This window comes from Chinchilla lanigera, unplaced genomic scaffold (assembly GCF_000276665.1).
Source record: "Chinchilla lanigera isolate Chin_1 unplaced genomic scaffold, ChiLan1.0 scaffold00007, whole genome shotgun sequence".
NCBI classification, from domain to species: domain Eukaryota; kingdom Metazoa; phylum Chordata; class Mammalia; order Rodentia; family Chinchillidae; genus Chinchilla; species Chinchilla lanigera.
The window spans coordinates 708,419-725,916 of NW_004955408.1; the positions used below are offsets into that span (position 1 = coordinate 708,419).

A 17,498-nucleotide genomic window follows, 5' to 3' on the forward strand; every position below is an offset into this window, starting at 1 on the left:
TGCTGTAACACCTGTACAATGTGAAGAGCGGTTTGCTAAGTTCTGCCACGTGTGCACCTGCGAGACCACAGTCACAGCGAGGTTCTTTGTGAGAACAGCAGAAAGCAGAGTTTTTAGGTAGCTGTCCCCCGATCTCTGCCCCTGTCCTGTAGCCACAGATGAGACCTGAGAGGAGAGCAGAGGGCAGAGACCCTCGCTGGCTGGATGCACCGGAGGGGTTACCTGGTCAGCCTGCTGTCCAGCGGGCTCCTTCCTGGACTCTGCTTTCTACCGGGACAGTGTCTTCCTTTGTCCTCCATGTGGCAGGCTGCTGGCCGCGGCCCGTGCCCTCCCTGGGTCTCCACAGCATTCCCTACGGAGGCACTGCTACTTTTCCTTGGCGGCAGCTGGGTGACGCCACTGAGCCCAGATCGTTGTCCCAGCATCATCAGACCTGTGAGCTCAGGCCCAGGCCCCAAGGTGGAGCACGGGGAGCCACCCGCCTCGGCAGAGTGGGAAGCAGGTCCCTGGAGCCAAGGAGCTGTGCTCACTTGAGAGCAGGGACGTCCTCCTGGTGGCACTTGGGATGGACACACAGCTCCAGCTTTGGCCACCTGATCACATGGGCTCCCCATGCGGTCACTCCCAGAGTACTGGGCTCCCCGGAGGTCAGGGGCCCCAGGCCAGCAGTGCAAGCAGAGGAAGGGTTGGCAGGTGTCACCACACTGTGCCTTCCAGGCCCCGGATGCTCCAGAGACACACGCATGCGCGCGCGCACACACAGATACAAACACACATCCCGTCTCTTGTGTGGTGGGCAACACCTTGCTCCACAGCCCTGTTGGCAGAACAAGAGCCAGAGGCAAGGTTCCAAGGTCCAGAGGAAGGCATCAGCCCTTTGTCAACTCATGCCAGCAGCATGTTGCCCACTTGGTGCCTTCCCAGAGCCCCTCCCCCAGGGGCTGCATGCAAACCCCAGACTAGGTAGGGTCCTATAGCCCTGCTGGGGTGCAGGGCAAAACGGGTGGGGCAGGGGCCCCCCTCCTCTTAACAGGCTCCCCATTCCTGACCAGACCCTTAGGGGAAAGTGTCGCACAGCAGAGATACCAAGCACAGCAGGGCTCCACCGTGTCACTTTGGGCACCCTGACGGGAGTCCAGTGTCTAGAGTGAAGGGCCGTGGGTGCCCCAGGCGTGGGGCAGAGAGGCACAGAAACCCACAAGAGTTTCAGAGGCAGTGGCCAGCTGGGAAGGGTCCAGACACCCCTTCTGATGAGTCTGAAGAGTGCTGAGGGTGTTGAGCCTCAGGGCGAGAAGCCAGAGAGGCCGTCTTCCTCCTCAGACAGCTGGTGGTGGGTGAGCACAGGCGGGATGGCACCAGTCAGGAGCCTGAGAAGGGCGGGCTTGGGAGTGTTGCCCGTGTTACGCTGTGCCCTGCTGTCTTCCCTGTGGCGGCAGGTCCTGGTGTGGGTTGTCTTGGCAGCCTCACCTCCTGAGACTCAGCGCCCACTCCCAAACCAGTATCTGTGGCTGGGCGTGGATGGGCCAGGTCTGAGCCCTGTGCTGCCCCTCGTGCCGTAGCGGGGCCCATGCTTCCATTGCACAGTGCCCAAGCACAGTCAGCTGGCAGTGAGCTTGGGGTGGGTGCCAGCAGCAGCCCGTGTGCCCATGACAGGCCCTGGGGACAGCTTTGGCTCTAGGGAGGACAGATATAGGTCACATGCAGCAGGGCCACTTCCAAGGCCTCCATGCCCCACAAACCCCAGTCCTTCCGTGGGGACTTTGTCTAACTCTACATGGATGTGCATACCACAGGCCCCACGGAGCTCAGCTAATGGATGTTCCCCTTCCGTTTTATTTTCTAGTCCCTCCCAGCTTCTCAGGAGCTGCCCCAAGCACCCACCAGCCCGTCATCACCCCTCTGTGGCCGCCTGAGTTTCAATGCCCTAGAGGTGCCCACCGCATCCCAAGGCCTGCTCAAGGTCTTCCAGAGACATTCGCCCATGGAGGACCTAGGACCTAAGGGGGTAAGGCCCAGACACCAGCGCTCTGCCAGGAGGAAAGCTGCAGTCAGCCTCTGGGTTGGTGCCTTCGTGGCCCGCAGTGGGTACTGCCTTCCTGGGCCCACCCTGATGGTTCAGGGTGGCCTAGGCTATCTCTGGGACAGGCAACTGCCTGACCAGTGCATGGGTGCTGTTCGTCATGGGCTCCAGGCTCCGAGGGGCTTGCGGATGGTAGGGCCCTGCTGCCCCTCTCCTGCATTGATGTGAAGCCTGTACCTGCTGACGATGTTTTGCAGACCTCACCTGCAGGCTTTCAGCCCCAAGGCCCTGGTTCTTTTCCCTCAGGCCAAGGAGAAGGCGAAAGAGGAGGCATGGGACATCCACTTCTTTGAGTATGGGCGTGGCATGTGCATGTACCGTACGGCCCAGACGAGGCAGCTGGTCCTGAAGGGCATCCCTGAGAGTCTGCGAGGAGAGCTCTGGCTGCTGTTCTCGGGTGGGTCAGGCCTGGACACCCCTCCCTCACTCCCCAGCCCTCCACCCCGAGTAGGCTGGGGCGGGAGAGAGCGCTCCACACGCTCAAAGGTCTGTGACCTCTCACCCCCAACCACCCAGGAAAAGTGCTGCCTGCCTGTCATCCCCGCACCCAGGCTGAGGTGGCATTTGTCCTTGAGCTACATGGTGAGACACTGTCTCAACGTAAAACAAAATGAAGGGCAGGAGAAAGAAGGTCTCAATTGTCTGCAGAGGACCTGAGGCCGGTGGGTGGCACTCCTGTGCCTCAGTGGGAGGCACCCGGATCCACCTTTCCTCGGGACAGGCTCCAACACCATGCACACCCATGGCCCTGGGAGCATTTCTGCAGAAGGGCACTCTGGCTGATCAGGTTCTGGGGCAGTGGGCTGTGATAAGCAGTTACCAGGGAAGCTTCGCTCACACCTGTTAGTTGACCCCAGAGCTGTCCTCTCAGGGAGCATTCCTGTCTCCAGTCTGCCCTGTGCTTGCCAAGAACCAGAGGACAAAGAGAGCAACAGCTGCCACCTGTGTCTCCCCAGGGGCCTGGAATGAGATGGTGACTCACCCTGGCTACTATGCCGAGCTGGTAGAGAAGTCCACAGGGAAGTACAGCATGGCCACAGAGGAGATCGAGCGAGACCTCCACCGCTCCATGCCCGAGCACCCTGCCTTCCAGAATGAGCTGGGGATCGCCGCACTGCGGCGGGTGCTGACGGCCTATGCCTTCCGGAACCCCACCATTGGCTACTGCCAGGTAGCACGGCTCACTGGGGCCACATACCTGGGACCCACCCCCCACCCCAGGAAGGAGCTGACAATAGAAAACCAAAACTTAAATATGAGGTCATTCACCCCCTCCCACGCCATACATTGTCTTGTCTTCTACATGCTTCTGGTCGGAGTCTTGGAAGCGTTGGATTGTGTGTGTGTGTGTGTGTGTGTGTGTGTGATTTACCATTTTGACAGTGACTAAATATGCAGTTCAGAGGGTAAAGTGCATTCACCATTGGGCAGCCCTGACCACCAGCCCCTAGGGGCCCCAGCCACACAGCCCACAATGTCAGTATGGCCCTGAGTCACCACAAGCAGACACCCCTCTGTGGAAGTGCCGTGTGCTGGTATCCGCTGCCCATTTTTGAGTGCCTCCTGATCCACTCTGAAGGAGCTGGCTGTCTCTATCAAATCGTTTCCTGCAAGAGAAAGGGAGAGACCAGCATGGGGGGAGGCAGCTTTACTCGGTGGCCGTGGTGCGAGCCTTGCCTTGCTGTCTGTGCCTGGCAGGCGATGAACATTGTGACGTCCGTGCTCCTGCTCTATGGCAGTGAGGAGGAGGCCTTCTGGCTCCTGGTGGCCCTCTGCGAGCGCATGCTTCCCGACTACTACAACACCAGGGTGGTGGGTGAGTGTGCCGGGGGCCCTGGGCTGAGCCTCTGCCCAGAGGCTCCACGTGGTGTGGCACTTCCCACCCATGAGCTGCTCTGGGTTGCACAGCCAGTGTGGTATGTACGCCTGTCATCCCAGCACTTGGTAGGCTGAGGCAGGAAGATCACTGAGTCTGAGGCCAGCCTGGGCTACATGGTCAGTTCAAAGTCAGCCTGGACCCTGTCTCAAAAAGATAAAGAAAAGGTCACACAGCTGGAAAGTGGGCCACCAAACACAGGTACCCACCCCCATCTGCATCCACAGCCCAGGCCCCAGAGACTGTGGTTTCCCTGGTATTGCTGAAGTGAGAATTAAAGGATTTTACACTTTACTGGTTTTGGAAAGTCCACCTGGAGACTAAATTATCCATCTCATCTTTCCTCGTTGGTTTTATATGCAAAATTTTAAACATCCCAAAACTAAAGAATATAGTTTACTCCGTGTACCTGTTGCCCAACCGCAGCTACTATGAACTCCCATCCAGTGAGGTCAGTTCACCAGATGGGAGCAGACTCTCCAGTGTCTCCCACTGTGCGTCCATGTAAGCCAGTGCTTGGCGTCTGCTGTTCTCCACGCTGGTCTTGGAGTCTCCTGAGGTCCTTTCGATCTGCATCTGTTCACAAGCAGTAGGACAGAAGGCACCAAGGCCACCCTTCAATTCTGGTGCTGTTAGGGAAAAAATTCTTGCTTCCTCGAAAGGAGATCCGAGTGCAGTCAGCCCTTGGGATCCCTGGCATCGGCAGCCCCGGATCAGAGACACTTGGGGGAATCTCACATCTGTCCTGAGTGGACAGACTCTTCCCAGGGAGTTGTGACTCCCTGCACACTACATGATAAAATGACGGTTAACATAGCACTCATGTGGTGCTACCCTGAGTCATCTAGAGGTGATCTAAGGTACCTATGGGAGGGTGTCACAGGGTCTGTACCGACACTTGGCCATCTTACCTCAGGGACTTAGGCCTGTGGGTTTGCTTCTGGGGTCCTGAGACCAGTCCCCTGTGACGCCAAGGGAGGGCTGGTAGAGTGAGGGGTCTGCTCGCAAGTACAGAGCTGCAGGGTGCACTGCTGGGATCTTCCTGATTGCTCACAGCCCTCGATGTGTGTGGAGCTGGCAGGGCCAGGGAGAACGGGGACCAGGGGCCTCCTGTGCTCCAGGCCCTGAGTTCTTCACCAGGCTGCTTGAAGCCCTGGGCACGGGCTTACCTTCGGTCTTCCGCCTCTCCTGCAGGAGCCCTGGTGGACCAAGGCATCTTCGAAGAGCTCACAAGGGATTTCCTTCCCCGGCTCTCGGAGAAGATGCAGGACCTGGGAGTCATCTCCAGCATCTCGCTGTCCTGGTTCCTGACCCTCTTTCTCAGCGTTATGCCCTTTGAAAGTGCCGTGGTCATCGTTGACTGCTTCTTCTACGAGGGTATCAAGGTGATCTTGCAGGTGGCCTTGGCTGTCCTGGACGCCAACATGGAGCAGCTGCTGGACTGCAGCGATGAGGGCGAGGCCATGACCGTGCTGGGCAGGTGAACGCACTGGCTGCCTCCCACTTTCCGAAAGCGGGCAGCGAAAGTCCACCCCTTGCCAGCCCAGGGCACATCAGTCAGCATGCAGTGACTGTGCACACCAGTGCCAGGCCACCCCTGGGCCCAGCAGGCTCCTCCAACAGATTTTCTTCTCTAGTGAGACCCAAACAGTGCTTGGCAGGTGATCCCTACCGGGATGGAAATCGGACAGGGTGGTGGGTCTGAACCGGGCCTGGTGGCCAGAGGCATGTGGTCAGGGGATTTCTAGGGGGAGACCCAGTGATCCTGATGACACCTCCCAGTGGCCAAGAGGTGCCTGTCCAGAGTCCATGAAAGGTCCCTCTGAGTTGCACAGTGCTGTCCTTGTTGTGCTAAGCTTTCCACACTGCTGCTTTCCCTGCTTGGGTAGAGTGGCCCACCTGTGCCCACTCCACAGAGCAGCTGCATGGCCATTGTGCAGCAGGGCGCCCTCCTGGTGCCCTCAGCCCCATGTGCTACCACCTTTAGCCTCTGGGACCTGGCCAGTCCCTACAGCAACTCAGCCCCTGACCCATACCCACTTCTCAGCCCCTGTCCCTCACCTGCTTCACAAGGACTCTTTCAACCACATCTGACCCTGTACCTCCCCTGGCTTGTGGGGAATGCCCCGTGTCACAGTTGGTTCCCTGTACGAAGACGTCGCTAGTCCCTCGGCCTGGCCTTCAAGCCTGCTGTGTCTCGCTTGCTTCTGGGCTCACTGGCCATGCCTAGAGTTCCCAGGCCTGCTGGCCGCACCTGGTATGCTTGCCCAGCCCAGGGCGGCCACCGTGGGCATCCTGGGACACAGCTCCTTCCTGCTGAGCCAGCAGCCCAGGCACCAGCTGTACTGGCAGGCCTGTCAGGGTGCCTTCCTCCCTGCTGTGAGCGGAGATAGCTCCAGGCTACCACCGGACCTTAGTTTTCACGCCTGCCTCTGAGGAGCCAGGAGCTGGCAGGATAGGGCCAGGGGCCAGCTGCACTCTCCCACCAGAGGGGCAGGCTCAGCCTAGAGAGCCAAGGAGGATGTGAAGCCCTGTCCCCAAGACTGTTCTTGGAGAAGCCCCATTCCCCAGGCTACTCCAGACATTGCCATTGCCCATTCCCGAGCTCCCTCCTGGCAGTCGGTCCATCAGTCTTGAGTCTTGCTGGCCAGGGCAGGGAGTCCCCACATCTAGTCATCCTTCAGCTAGTAGGGCATGGGCACATAAAAGGTTCCTGCCCACAAGACCCCCTGAGGTTAGCCTCAGAGTTAGCGCTCGGGACCTCTGGGCCGTGCTGGGCTCCTGGTCCTCAGCAGGCGCCTTACCTAGGCGTTGGCATACGCATCACTGAGAGGAGAGGGAGACGTCACCGTGGCCAGTGGGTGACCTGAACTCTGTCCTTTAACCTTCACAGATACCTGGATAACGTGGTCAATAAGCAGAGTATCTCTCTCCCTATTCCACACCTCCATGCCCTGCTAACCAGCGGAGATGACCCTCCTGTAGAGGTGGACATCTTTGACCTCCTGAAGGTGTCCTATGAGGTCAGCACCCAGTGGCACCAGCTTGGCCAGGCCCTGTGGTAGGGAGGGGCGGGCTTCTGCCTGTGGCCAGTCGGACTTGGTCTCACTGATTCACCTCTGCTTGTAGAAGTTCAGCTGCCTGAGGGCCGAAGACATCGAACAGATGCGGTTTAAGCAGAGGCTGAAAGTGATTCAGTCCTTGGAGGACACAGCCAAGAGAAGCGTGGTAGGTGGCTGGCAGGAGGCTGCCTGCCTCGGCGGGAGGCTGGTGGAGACATTTCCCAGGCCAGGTGCACAGCCCCACTTGCACACTGTCCCTTGTGCTGCTGGGCACCGGTGTTGTGGCAGTGAAGCTCTGCAGGCTGGAACCAGCCGTGGAGATGCACAGCGAGCGTTGCAGGAGCTCCCATTCAGGGCGTCCCGCCCTGTCCTCAGTGGGAGGCGTTTCCCTCACCCACATCCTGGAGGCTTGGCATCTTCAGGGCAGGGTCCTCCCAGCCTGGCCTTGCCATATGGTCGCTGCCCATGTGCCACGATGCTGACTCCCTGGAGGGTCAGGCTCCCCTGCCGCCCATGCTGGGACCTCAAAGCCAGTATTTCTGTCTTTGCCTCCATATCCCCATCCCTCCTCTGTAGCCCACTGAGGGCCCTTTAGTCACAAGCCACAGAAATGACAGACTGGCTAGCTGAAGCGAAGGGACTTGATGGGAAGCCATACAAGCCCTTCTGAAGAGCCAAGGCCGGGGTCTTCGCAGGGAGCCAGGTTAAGGAGCTAAATGACCATCCCCTCAGCTCAGGAGAGACACCCTAGTGCTGCCCCAGGAAGGAGCGGGTGGTGAGAAGCGACTGGCAGGTGGGATGGGGTGAGTGTGTGGCATACCCTCCTGCCAGAGGCACCACTGTGCTTGGCTGCCTTGCCCGATCCACATGCGCATGCCTTCAGAGCAGGTGTCATTTCTACTGCCGCAGGAACTTGAGAATCCATCAGAACAGCCTGCTTCTCTCTCATTGCAGGTCCGAGCCATCCCGGGGGACGTTGGTTTCTCAGTTGAGGAGCTGGAGGACCTTTACATGGTGTTTAAGGTGACAGCCTCAAGCAAAGGCAGAACCAGTGCCCCCTTCTCATCCCCAGAGCACACCTCAGTGCAGCTGCTTTCTGCCCAGAAAAGGGGGCTGCCCAGCAGCCTCAGAGGCAGTTGTGCACCTCCCACGGCAGGATTAAATCCTTGAGTTAGACAGAGAACTCTGTCTAAAAGGAAATCCAGTGCTCACCTGACTGAAGTGTGGGGATCCAGCACCAGGCAAGCTGGACCCAACTGACCCACAGGCCCACAGGCTTCCTGACTCTTAGGGCCTCCAGATGTGACTTCTGCAGAACGGCAGACCTGCCACCAGGAGCTCTGGGGTCATCTTGTCAGCATCCCCAGCAAAAAGAATTTCTTTCCAAGTAGTTCTAGCAGAAGACCCAGGGTTGATGAGTGGAGTGACTCAGACTGGGAACAGGTCACCACCTCTGATTCAGGGCCTGAGGCTGGCCTAGAAAGGTTTCTACATACACCTCAGGGGCTCCCTAACAAAGGCGGGGAGCAGCACTAAGAGGAGGCAGAGCCAGTCCACACTGCCCTTCTGTTCTTCCTGCTGATCCCTCTTGACCCCTCCGCCCCAGGGTGGTTCCCAAGGTGTCCCTGGCTCCTCTGTGCACTCACTGCCCACCGTGCAGGGTTGGGACGCTGAGGTGTCCGTCCTTGCTCTGCAAATGCAGGGAACTGAGGGTGGATGGCCCAGCCTTACAGCATGTCCCCTGCAGGCCAAGCACATGGCAAGCCAGTACTGGGGCAGCCACTCAGCCGCCAGCCGCCGCGACCCCAGTCTGCCCTTCCTGGAGCAGTACCGGATCGGTGCCAGCCAGTTCCAGGAGCTCTTTGCCAGCCTTACGCCCTGGGCCTGTGGCTCACACACACCTGTGCTGGCGGGCCGCATGTTTCGGCTCCTGGACCAAAACAAGGACTTGCTGATCAACTTCAAGGAGTTCGTGACAGGAATGAGTGAGTACACCAGGCACTCAGCCTAGCCCAAGACACTTTCCTGCTGCTACACCGGAGGACAGCCTGGAGCCTTAGCCCTCGACAAGAAGAGCAGCTCACCCACCCAATGGAGAGGAGCTCAGGCCCTGAGCTCCTCCCTCCTGCAGCCCCAGAGAGGGTGGCGCATGCCTGGCAGGGCTCTTTGCAGGGACCTCTCCAGGAGGGAGCTCACCTGCCCAGCTGGAACCCCAGAGGGGAGGCGTAGGCCGTGGGTCTGCAGTGTGGCTCGAACCCTCCTGTCAGCGCCCTCCTCCATGCCTGGCCCCACAGGTGCAATGTACCATGGAGACCTCACGGAGAAGCTCAAGGCGCTCTACAAGCTGCACCTTCCCCCAGGTGAGAGCCTGTGGCCGTCTCTCCAAGCCTTCAACTGGGAGTTCAGGATGCAGTCAGGCACAGGCATCTCTGAAGCCCCTGGTCCCACAGCAGGGGCAGAGGAGGGAGTCAGCATGAGGCTGAGGCTCAGACTCGCTGCGGTCCTACAGGGCCACAAAGAGAGGACTTGAAAGAGGATCCCCTTGGTGCAGGCAGGGCCTGAACAGGATTCCACACAAAACACTTGACGGGGTGGAAGTGCGTGATTGAACTGAGACCCTGGGCATGCATTAGTTCCCAGAGGGTCAGCCTGGGGTGCACCACAGCCCCTCCAATCCCGCCCCAAGGCCATAAGGAGGGACCAAGTCCTCTGTCTTCCGGAGGTGGTGCTGCAGCCTAATGGGGGCCTGTGGGGTTCAGGCAGAACAGCTCTTGTGGGCAGCTGATAGCAGCCAATGTGAAGCCTCAGAGAGCCAGGCTGGGCTGCGGTCATGGGTTCCACGTGTGTGGCCGGCGCTCACTGGGCTCTGAGGAGGTGTTCTCCCCATTTCCTCAGGAGGAAACCAACTCAGGTCAGTGAATATGAGGCCCTGGAACACTGCCCTGGTGGGGACTGCCCTGTCCCCAGTGCTGTCCTCAGCCTGCCCCAGAGTGGCCCTGTTTGGCCTGGCCCTCAGTGATTGCTGGAACCCTGGGGTTGGCTGTGTCCCCAGAGCCTCTCACCTGACTGCAGGGTGGGGGTAAGGCCGAGATCCACCGCCAGAGTGGAAAAGGCTCTTGGCACAGCTCGCTCCGGGCTGGCACTGCCACCAGCACCCCAGAGGCCCAGGCTGGACCCAGGGCTGAAACCTCATGGGGCTCTTCCACCTTGGCAGCCATCTCAGCCTGGCCTCCCATGCCTCCAGCACGTACCCTGTGGTCTGTGGTGGACATCAGCTATGCCATCTACCTCCCCATGTGCTGTGCTGATCCTGCCATTGTGTTTCCCTCCACACACCAGGAAAAGACACACACACACACACACACACACACACACGTCTGCAACCCCAGGGGGTGCTGAGTCACTAGGAACACAGGAGAACGGGGCAGGCCCTGTGTGTTACTGGGGAGCACTCCGAGAGGTGCAGGATGAAGAAGGCGAGCACCTTGCCCGTGGCTGATGTGTGAGTGAGCGAGTGCCAGAAATGCCTCCAAGCCAAGCAGCTGCTGAGCAAGATCAGCAGGGCAGAGGGTGGCACAGCTTCATCAGCCACCCAGCCACTCTGATTGAGTTTCTGCTTGACAGGTGTCTTGTGTTTCCAGTGCTAGGGTGGAGCTTGGTGGTGGAGCTCTTGGCCAGCACGCATAAGGCCCTGGGTTCAATCCCAAGCACCCCCCAAAATCCCAGTGTCAAAGTCAAGAAAGAAATAACTAGAGCTGGGGCTGGGGATTTAGCTCAGCGGCATAGCGCCTGCCTGGCAAGTACAAGATCGTGAGTTCAGTTCCGGGTACCGGAAAAAAAAAAAAGAACTAGAGCTAATCACCCTTAAAACTACGTACTAGGCTTAAGGCCAGGTATGGTGGCGCACAACTGTGATTCCAGCACTCAGGAGGCTGAGGCAAGAGGATTGCTGTGAGTTCAAGGCCAGCCTGGGTTATATAGTGAGTTCAAAGCCAGCCTGAACTACCCAGTGAGACCCTGTCTCAAAAAGACAAAAGTATTTACCAGGCATTAGGAACAGCGGGTGTGGGGCCCAGTTCGAGCACACTGAGCTGCAGAGGTGCGAGCTCATGAGGTCTTCCACCCTTACTCCCTTCTCTCCAAATACAGCTCTGAGCCCAGAGGAAGCGGAGTCAGCCCTGGAGGCCACCCATTACTTCACAGAGGACAGCTCCTCAGAAGGTGAGCCGCTGCTGGGACGCTGAGGCCGCCACTGTGGCCCCGCGGCCACCACAGCCCTCTGGGGGCCATGTGGCTGGCAGCTCGGTCGTGTGCAGGCCACGCCACACTGGGCTGCTCTGGGGCCCATCGGCTGCAGTGCCCTCAACGCCTGTTTCTCTCGCATCTGTCTCCCTGGACTTGGCTCCTCCTCCCTCTGCCCTCCATGCCTCCTCTGCTGCCTCCAGCATCTCCTCTGACTTCAGATCTGGATCTTTTCCTGCCCTGGGAAGCTCAAGGTCAGTCCCTGGAGGTCAGGGCATCCCCTTGGCCTCTGGGCTTCATCTTCTGACACCTGATGCTGGGGCACTTTGCTCCAGCACCCTTCCAGGACTTCGTCCTGTGGGATGGGTGCTGGGAAAGACCCACGACCCAGGAAAGGGGATGCCTCTAGGCCTTTCATGGGCTGGCCAGCAAATGCAGACACACAGCACACAGGGTTTCAGTCCTGCGGCCATAGGCAGAGTGTGTGCCCTTAGCAAAGACACACCACATGCTGTCACTGCAGCCATGTGAAAGACAGCAGGCGAGTGGAAGCTGATACTCTCCTCAGAAAATGTCTACGTTCCACCTTAGTTTTCATTACAGAGAAATGTATGTTGAGTGCCTGTTGAAACTTACCCTTGTGCTACATTTCAAGCCTGTGGGAGCCTCCAATGCAGAGCAAGGGAGGCTTTTAGGCCCTGGGGTTTGGCAGTCAAGCTGGTCATGTGTGGGACCCTTGTAAAGCCAGGCATAGGGCCTGAGAGTACAGCTCAGCAGTACAGCACTCGCCTGGCAGGCACAGGCTTCAAGTTCAATCCCCGGCACCACAAAACAAAGCAAAACTCTGACCATAGCACTGCCCTGTAGCTTCACATGGACAGCAATACACACCAAGGAACTGACCCAAAAAGGAAAATGAAAACATATCATACACCTATATGCATATGCCTATAATCCCATACTAGGGAGGCTGAGGCAGGAAAGTTACATTTTAAGGCCAGCCTGTACTATCAGACTCATGTCCAAAAAAAATGGCTGAGGACCCAAGTTGAAGTCCAGCCTGGACAATTTAGCAACTTAGTGAGACCTTGTCTCAAAAAGGGCTGAGCAAAGGTCCAGGTTTCAATCCCCAGTATCACACACACAAATATACAGAGGGTGGAAGGAGACGGTCAGAATATCTGTTGGAACCCTGCTGACAGTGTCAAGCCCCTGCTTAAACTGGAACATGATCTTGACTTCTAGTAGCACAAACTAAAGAGCTTCAGGCACCTTCCTTCTGCTGGAGCCAGGGCAAATCACAGGTGCTCTGAGATTATCCTGCATATGCTGGGTGGGCAGGGCAGCAGTGACCTCAGGCCTGCCGCAGCCCTAGGCAGCAGGGTCTCCATTTCTCACAGAGACGCCTGAGCCCAAGAGGAGCCCCCTCTATGCCCAGTGTGGGGCCGTGAAGCAGGGACCCTGCCACACCGGCCCAGGTCCTCTGTGGTCACTGCCCGAGCCGTCAGCTGTTCATGCTCACTCGCAGGAAGCAGTGTGCCAGCTCCAGTGGACGTGGCACTGCACACAGTGCCGTGCTGAGTGTATGGTTCTGTACACGTCATCCTCATGACCAGTGTGGCCGTCACAGGGAGAATGATCAGATCCCTGCCTCCTCCTTCCCCTAAGTGTGGCTCATTTTCAGCAGAAGCTCTATAGCAGAACAATTCTGACTTGCTGCCCCTGGTGCATATCATTTGCTTAAAAAAAAAAAAAGTATGCTGAGGCTTGTAGTCTTTTGAAAAACAGAAGTGAGTATTCACTGGCCTTTCATCAGACCCAGGGCCCCAAGTATGTGATGCATCCACGCTGCCGCAGAGCTGCGGCCAGCCGGTGGCTTGATAAGCCTGTAGCCAGGGTAGCCAGGCAGAGAAACAAGCAGGCCCCCCTGTCGTGCTATGGCAGGGCTGGGCAGAGAGGCGGGCATGGCTGGTCTGGGCTGTTCCCGCAGAATCACAGACCAGGCCTCGCAAGTGGTTTAAGGGTTAGAAGTCCCTGCATATTCGTTTTCTTTTTCTGGTTGTCCAGAAGCACTACCACAGGAAGAGCAAGAAGGAAGTGGAAATGAGGATGTTCGGGGAAAAAAAGGTACAGACCATTCTCCACTAGTCCCAGAGCTGAGGGGGAGCCCATGTGTGCCCCATCGCCCCCAGGCGCTCAGCTTGGGGAGATCACAAATGTGTCGGACGGAAGGACTGAGGGCTCTCCAGGCACACCAGGTGCCCCAGACCTGTCCACCCACCTCCAGGTGCCCAGCAGCACACCCTTCCTGCTGCCTGACTCTCACCAGCCACCACCTTAGGGAAGTGGCAGGTTGGGGTCTTAACCCGCCAACCTAGAGCCACCACTACAGCTGGTTGGGGGAGACCCAGGGCCCAAGTTGCCCTGTGTCACGAATCGCCATATGCTGGTGTATTCTGTAATAGGACCTAGCTCACTGTGTGACACCAACCCCACTTCTCCCTGCCGCCACCCTTAGCCCTCCTGTTCTCAGCAGACAGACAGCAGTTAATCTCTTTTCCCCCAACTCACAGAGGAGAAGGGGACCAGCCCTCCAGACTACCGACACTACCTTCGCATGTGGGCCAAGGAGAAGGAGGTTCAGGAGGAGACAATTAAGGATCTGCCCAAGATGAACCAGGTAGGCTCAGTCATCGCCTGCAATGGACGTTTCCAGAGAATTCTAGCCAAGGCTGGGGCCTGGTGCCCCACACTGCAGCAGTCTCCTCAGGGTGGGAGTTCTCTTCCCCGTGTGCACATGGTGATGATTCTAGAAGGCGAGGCTGGTCACTCCAGCCCAGGAGGCCTTTCTGTGCTGACGCCTTGTGGAGGCTGAGTCAGTACTGGAGAAGCCCCAGGAAGTCAGTCTCCAGGAGCACAACCCGTGCTCCACCTCGCCGTAAGCCTCACAGAACACAGCTTCCCACACTCAGGCCAGGACCACCACCACCACCACCACCACCACCACCACCACCCCTGGTGTCCTCAGCAGACCCACAGTAACATGCCATTTGTCATCACCCCACAGCCTCACTGAAGGATGGGGCAAGTGAAAGGCTGGGCTTAGAAGGTCCTAACGGGGCTGGGTGTAGCTCCATGGCAGAGCACTGGCCTAGCATCCATGAGCCCCAGGGCTCCATCCCCAGCACCACAAAAATAAAATGCTGATAGCACTAAGTCCAGGCAGGCACCTGTCACCCAGCATTGGGGAAGCTGAGGTAAGAGAAGCACCATGAGTTTAAGGCCAGCCTAAACTGCATAACAAGACTCTGTCTCCAAAAACAAAAGAAAAATAGGTGTCTCTGCCTCAGCTTTAATCTGGGGATGGCACCTAGGGCTTTGTGCATGGTTGGCAAGTGATCTACACTGAGCTGCACCCATATCCCTTATTTTACCTTGAGATAGTGGCTCGCTGTATTGTCTAACCTTGACCTTGGAATCATCTTGCCTTGGCCTCCCAACTGTTGAAATTATAAGTGTATACCACCATGGCTAGCAAGAAAGGGTGGTTTTTTTTTTTTTTTTTTTGGTGCTGGGGATTGAACCCAGGGCCTTGTGCATGCAAGGCAAGAACTCTACCACTGAGCCACATCCCTAACCCAAGAAAGGCTTTTTAAACAACATGCCTATAATGCTAGCACTCAGGAGGCTGAGGCAGGATGTTCATTGCAAGTTTGAGGCCATCCTGGGCTACACAGTGAGTTCAAGACTGGCATGGACTATACAGTAAGACCCTTTGTAAGAGCTGTGTGGGATTGGTCAAGTCACTTTCCCTCTCTGAGCCTCGTCCTTCTAACCTGTGACGAACCTGTGAAACAGCAGTGGTAAAGCACAGGTTTGGGGAGACAACATCCTAGCATTGGGTCAGAGCAGCCTATGTCTTCAGTACAGCTAGCCGGGAGCCTGATGACCCATCCATTGCCATTCCTGTTCTTGCTCTGCTTTTCTCGTGAAGGAGCAGTTCATTGAGCTGTGCAAGACTCTTTACAACATGTTCAGTGAAGATGCCCTGGAGCAGGACCTATACCATGCCATTGCCACGGTGGCCAGCCTCCTGCTGCGCATTGGCGAGGTGGGGAAGAAGTTTTCAGCCCGAGCAGTCGGGAAGCCCAGGGATGGGGCCCACTCCGGGGATCACAGCGGTGCCACTGAGGAGGACGAGCCACCTACACCTGAACCCCAGCAGGACCCAACATGGGCGCATCAGCCCCCCGCTGCAGGGGACGCACAGGCCAAAGCTGGCGGGGACACACACACGGGGAAAGCAACCCAGGAAGGCCAGGCAGTGGCGGAGGCGGGCAGTGGTGAGGGCCAGGGCTCGCCCTGCCAGCTCCTGTCTGATGATGAAACCAAAGATGACGTGTCCGTGTCCTCCTACTCGGTGGTCAGCACGGGCTCTCTGCAGTGTGAGGACCTCACAGATGACACAGTACTCGTGGGTGGGGAGGCCCGCAGCCTCACGGCCTCCTCACGTACTGGGGGCACTGTGGACACAGACTGGTGCATCTCCTTCGAGCAGATCCTGGCCTCCATCCTGACAGAGTCTGTGCTTGTAAACTTCTTCGAGAAGAAGGTAGATATTGGTGCCAAGATCAAGGAGCAAAAGAAGGTGGAGAGGCAGTTCAGCACTGCCAGTGACCAGGAGCAGCCGGAGGTTTCGGGCTCCAGCTGAGGCCTTGCCTGTCCCTCTGCCTGCTCCCTCTTCTTGAACACACACTCTCCCATCTTTTCTGGGCAGAGCTGGCAACACAAAGAGGGCAGTGCAGACCCAGTCACCTCAGAAGGGTTCCCTTTGCCTACAGCTCAGGGCCCAGGAAGAGGTGGCCATGCTGTCTTCCCCTCCGTACAGTGGGGCCTCACCCTGAGCCCAGGCACCGCCCGAGAGGCTCCCGTCTGCCGCCCGCTTGCCTCACTCTGTACCCCACGCTGTGCAGAGGCCGTGGACAATCTCCATATAGCTGTGTGGCCCAGGTACCGCTGCTCCCACTTGGCACCAGGCCGGGGCTTGTGCTTGTTGGGCTCCAAAGAGTGGAACTTCAGGTGTTCACGGGAGCCCCTGAGCCTGAGCCTCACTGAGAAGCGGACAGAAGACGCCTCTGCCGCGGCTGGGTGCGCACACTGCCGCTACCGTACACGTGCTTTGGCTCCTCCTCACCATTAACTCTCAAAGTGCAACGCTCAGGTCCTGGTCTGTCTCCTTGTGTTCATTTCAGTTGACTAAATATCGCACTACTCAGTGCCTTAATAAATCCCTGGAGAAATAAAAACCACATTGCAGTGCCTTGCTGTGGTCCTTGCCCAAAGCTGAGGCCGCCTGGCTGTGGGACTCGGCGGTCTCTCGGCGGTCCCCGGCAGGAAACAGCAAGAGGATTTACAAAATAAAGCGACGGTAGCCGGGGTCAGGCGGCGTTACCTCTTGCCTGATGAGCAGGAGGACTGACTGCAACAGGAGGGAGGCCTATTTATACCCTCGAGAGCTGGGTTAGTTTCTGCCTCGCTGCCCAGCAGCCGGTTAGCACGGTACAGCGCTTGTTCACGCGCTTCAGGGAGCTCGCGTATTCTCGGGCTGGCTTCGTGCTGCACGTGTAGTCACTTTCCAGCCTCAGCGGCTCCCAACCCCTGGCTGCTCCGCAGGCGAGGGCTGCGCCCAGCGTATCCTGGGTCCCCACAGCAGGCAGGACGCAGTCACGCGGGAAGCAAGCAGGAGCCGGGTTGAAGCCGGCTGGAAACCTTGAGACTGTGTCTCGAAACACAGAACAGGGCTGGTCTCCATCCCAAGTACTGAAAAAAAAAAAAGCAGGCGGGTCAGTGGACAGAAAATTACGAAGCGGAAGCGTCAGGGCCTGGAGGGACTCGCTGACGAGGATGGCCGAGGGAGGGACTGGGCCGGCAGGGCAGGGCGAGGGGCCCCGTCAGAAACAGGGCAGGAGGGGTAGTTCCTGCTGGTCTCTGACGAGCCGGGACTTTACAGGGAAGCCCGCGGACGGGCGGGCAGGGACGGTCACAACCCACGCGGACCCGGTCGAGCGTCTTTGTTTCAGACTCCCTGCACCGCCGCGGCCGACCGCCAGGCTTGCGTTCTCCCCCGGCCGCCTCGGCCCGGGGCCCCTCCGCGCGCCGTGCCGGGCAACACCGCAAAGCCGAACTCCGCGGCCGCGCGAGGGCGGGAGCCACGCGTGCGGAAGTGAGCGCGGAGGGG

The 17,498-nt window shown here is 58.3% G+C and overlaps 1 protein-coding gene and 1 long non-coding RNA gene across 2 annotated transcripts in view; one reads left to right on the forward strand and one right to left on the reverse strand.

Annotated features, from left to right (window-relative positions):
- Tbc1d9b (TBC1 domain family, member 9B (with GRAM domain)) overlaps window positions 1-16,569 on the forward strand; it is a gene marked incomplete at its 5' end in the record, with an annotated part of 34,161 nt that extends 17,592 nt beyond the window's left edge. Inside the window, 15 exon segments of the mRNA XM_013507857.1 lie at window positions 1,844-2,005; window positions 2,327-2,477; window positions 3,037-3,251; window positions 3,779-3,896; window positions 5,151-5,436; window positions 6,850-6,979; window positions 7,086-7,184; window positions 7,973-8,041; window positions 8,766-9,003; window positions 9,313-9,378; window positions 11,168-11,239; window positions 11,464-11,514; window positions 13,328-13,387; window positions 13,834-13,940; window positions 15,255-16,569. Coding sequence (XP_013363311.1) covers window positions 1,844-2,005; window positions 2,327-2,477; window positions 3,037-3,251; window positions 3,779-3,896; window positions 5,151-5,436; window positions 6,850-6,979; window positions 7,086-7,184; window positions 7,973-8,041; window positions 8,766-9,003; window positions 9,313-9,378; window positions 11,168-11,239; window positions 11,464-11,514; window positions 13,328-13,387; window positions 13,834-13,940; window positions 15,255-15,971 — 2,541 coding nt within the window.
- On the reverse strand, window positions 16,263-17,492 carry LOC106147282. The gene is made up of 2 exons (XR_001232093.1): window positions 17,318-17,492; window positions 16,263-17,080 (listed from the first exon to the last, which is right to left on the reverse strand). It is a non-coding gene; the product is annotated as an uncharacterized LOC106147282 (long non-coding RNA).
- Between the last annotated feature and the right edge of the window lie 6 nt (window positions 17,493-17,498).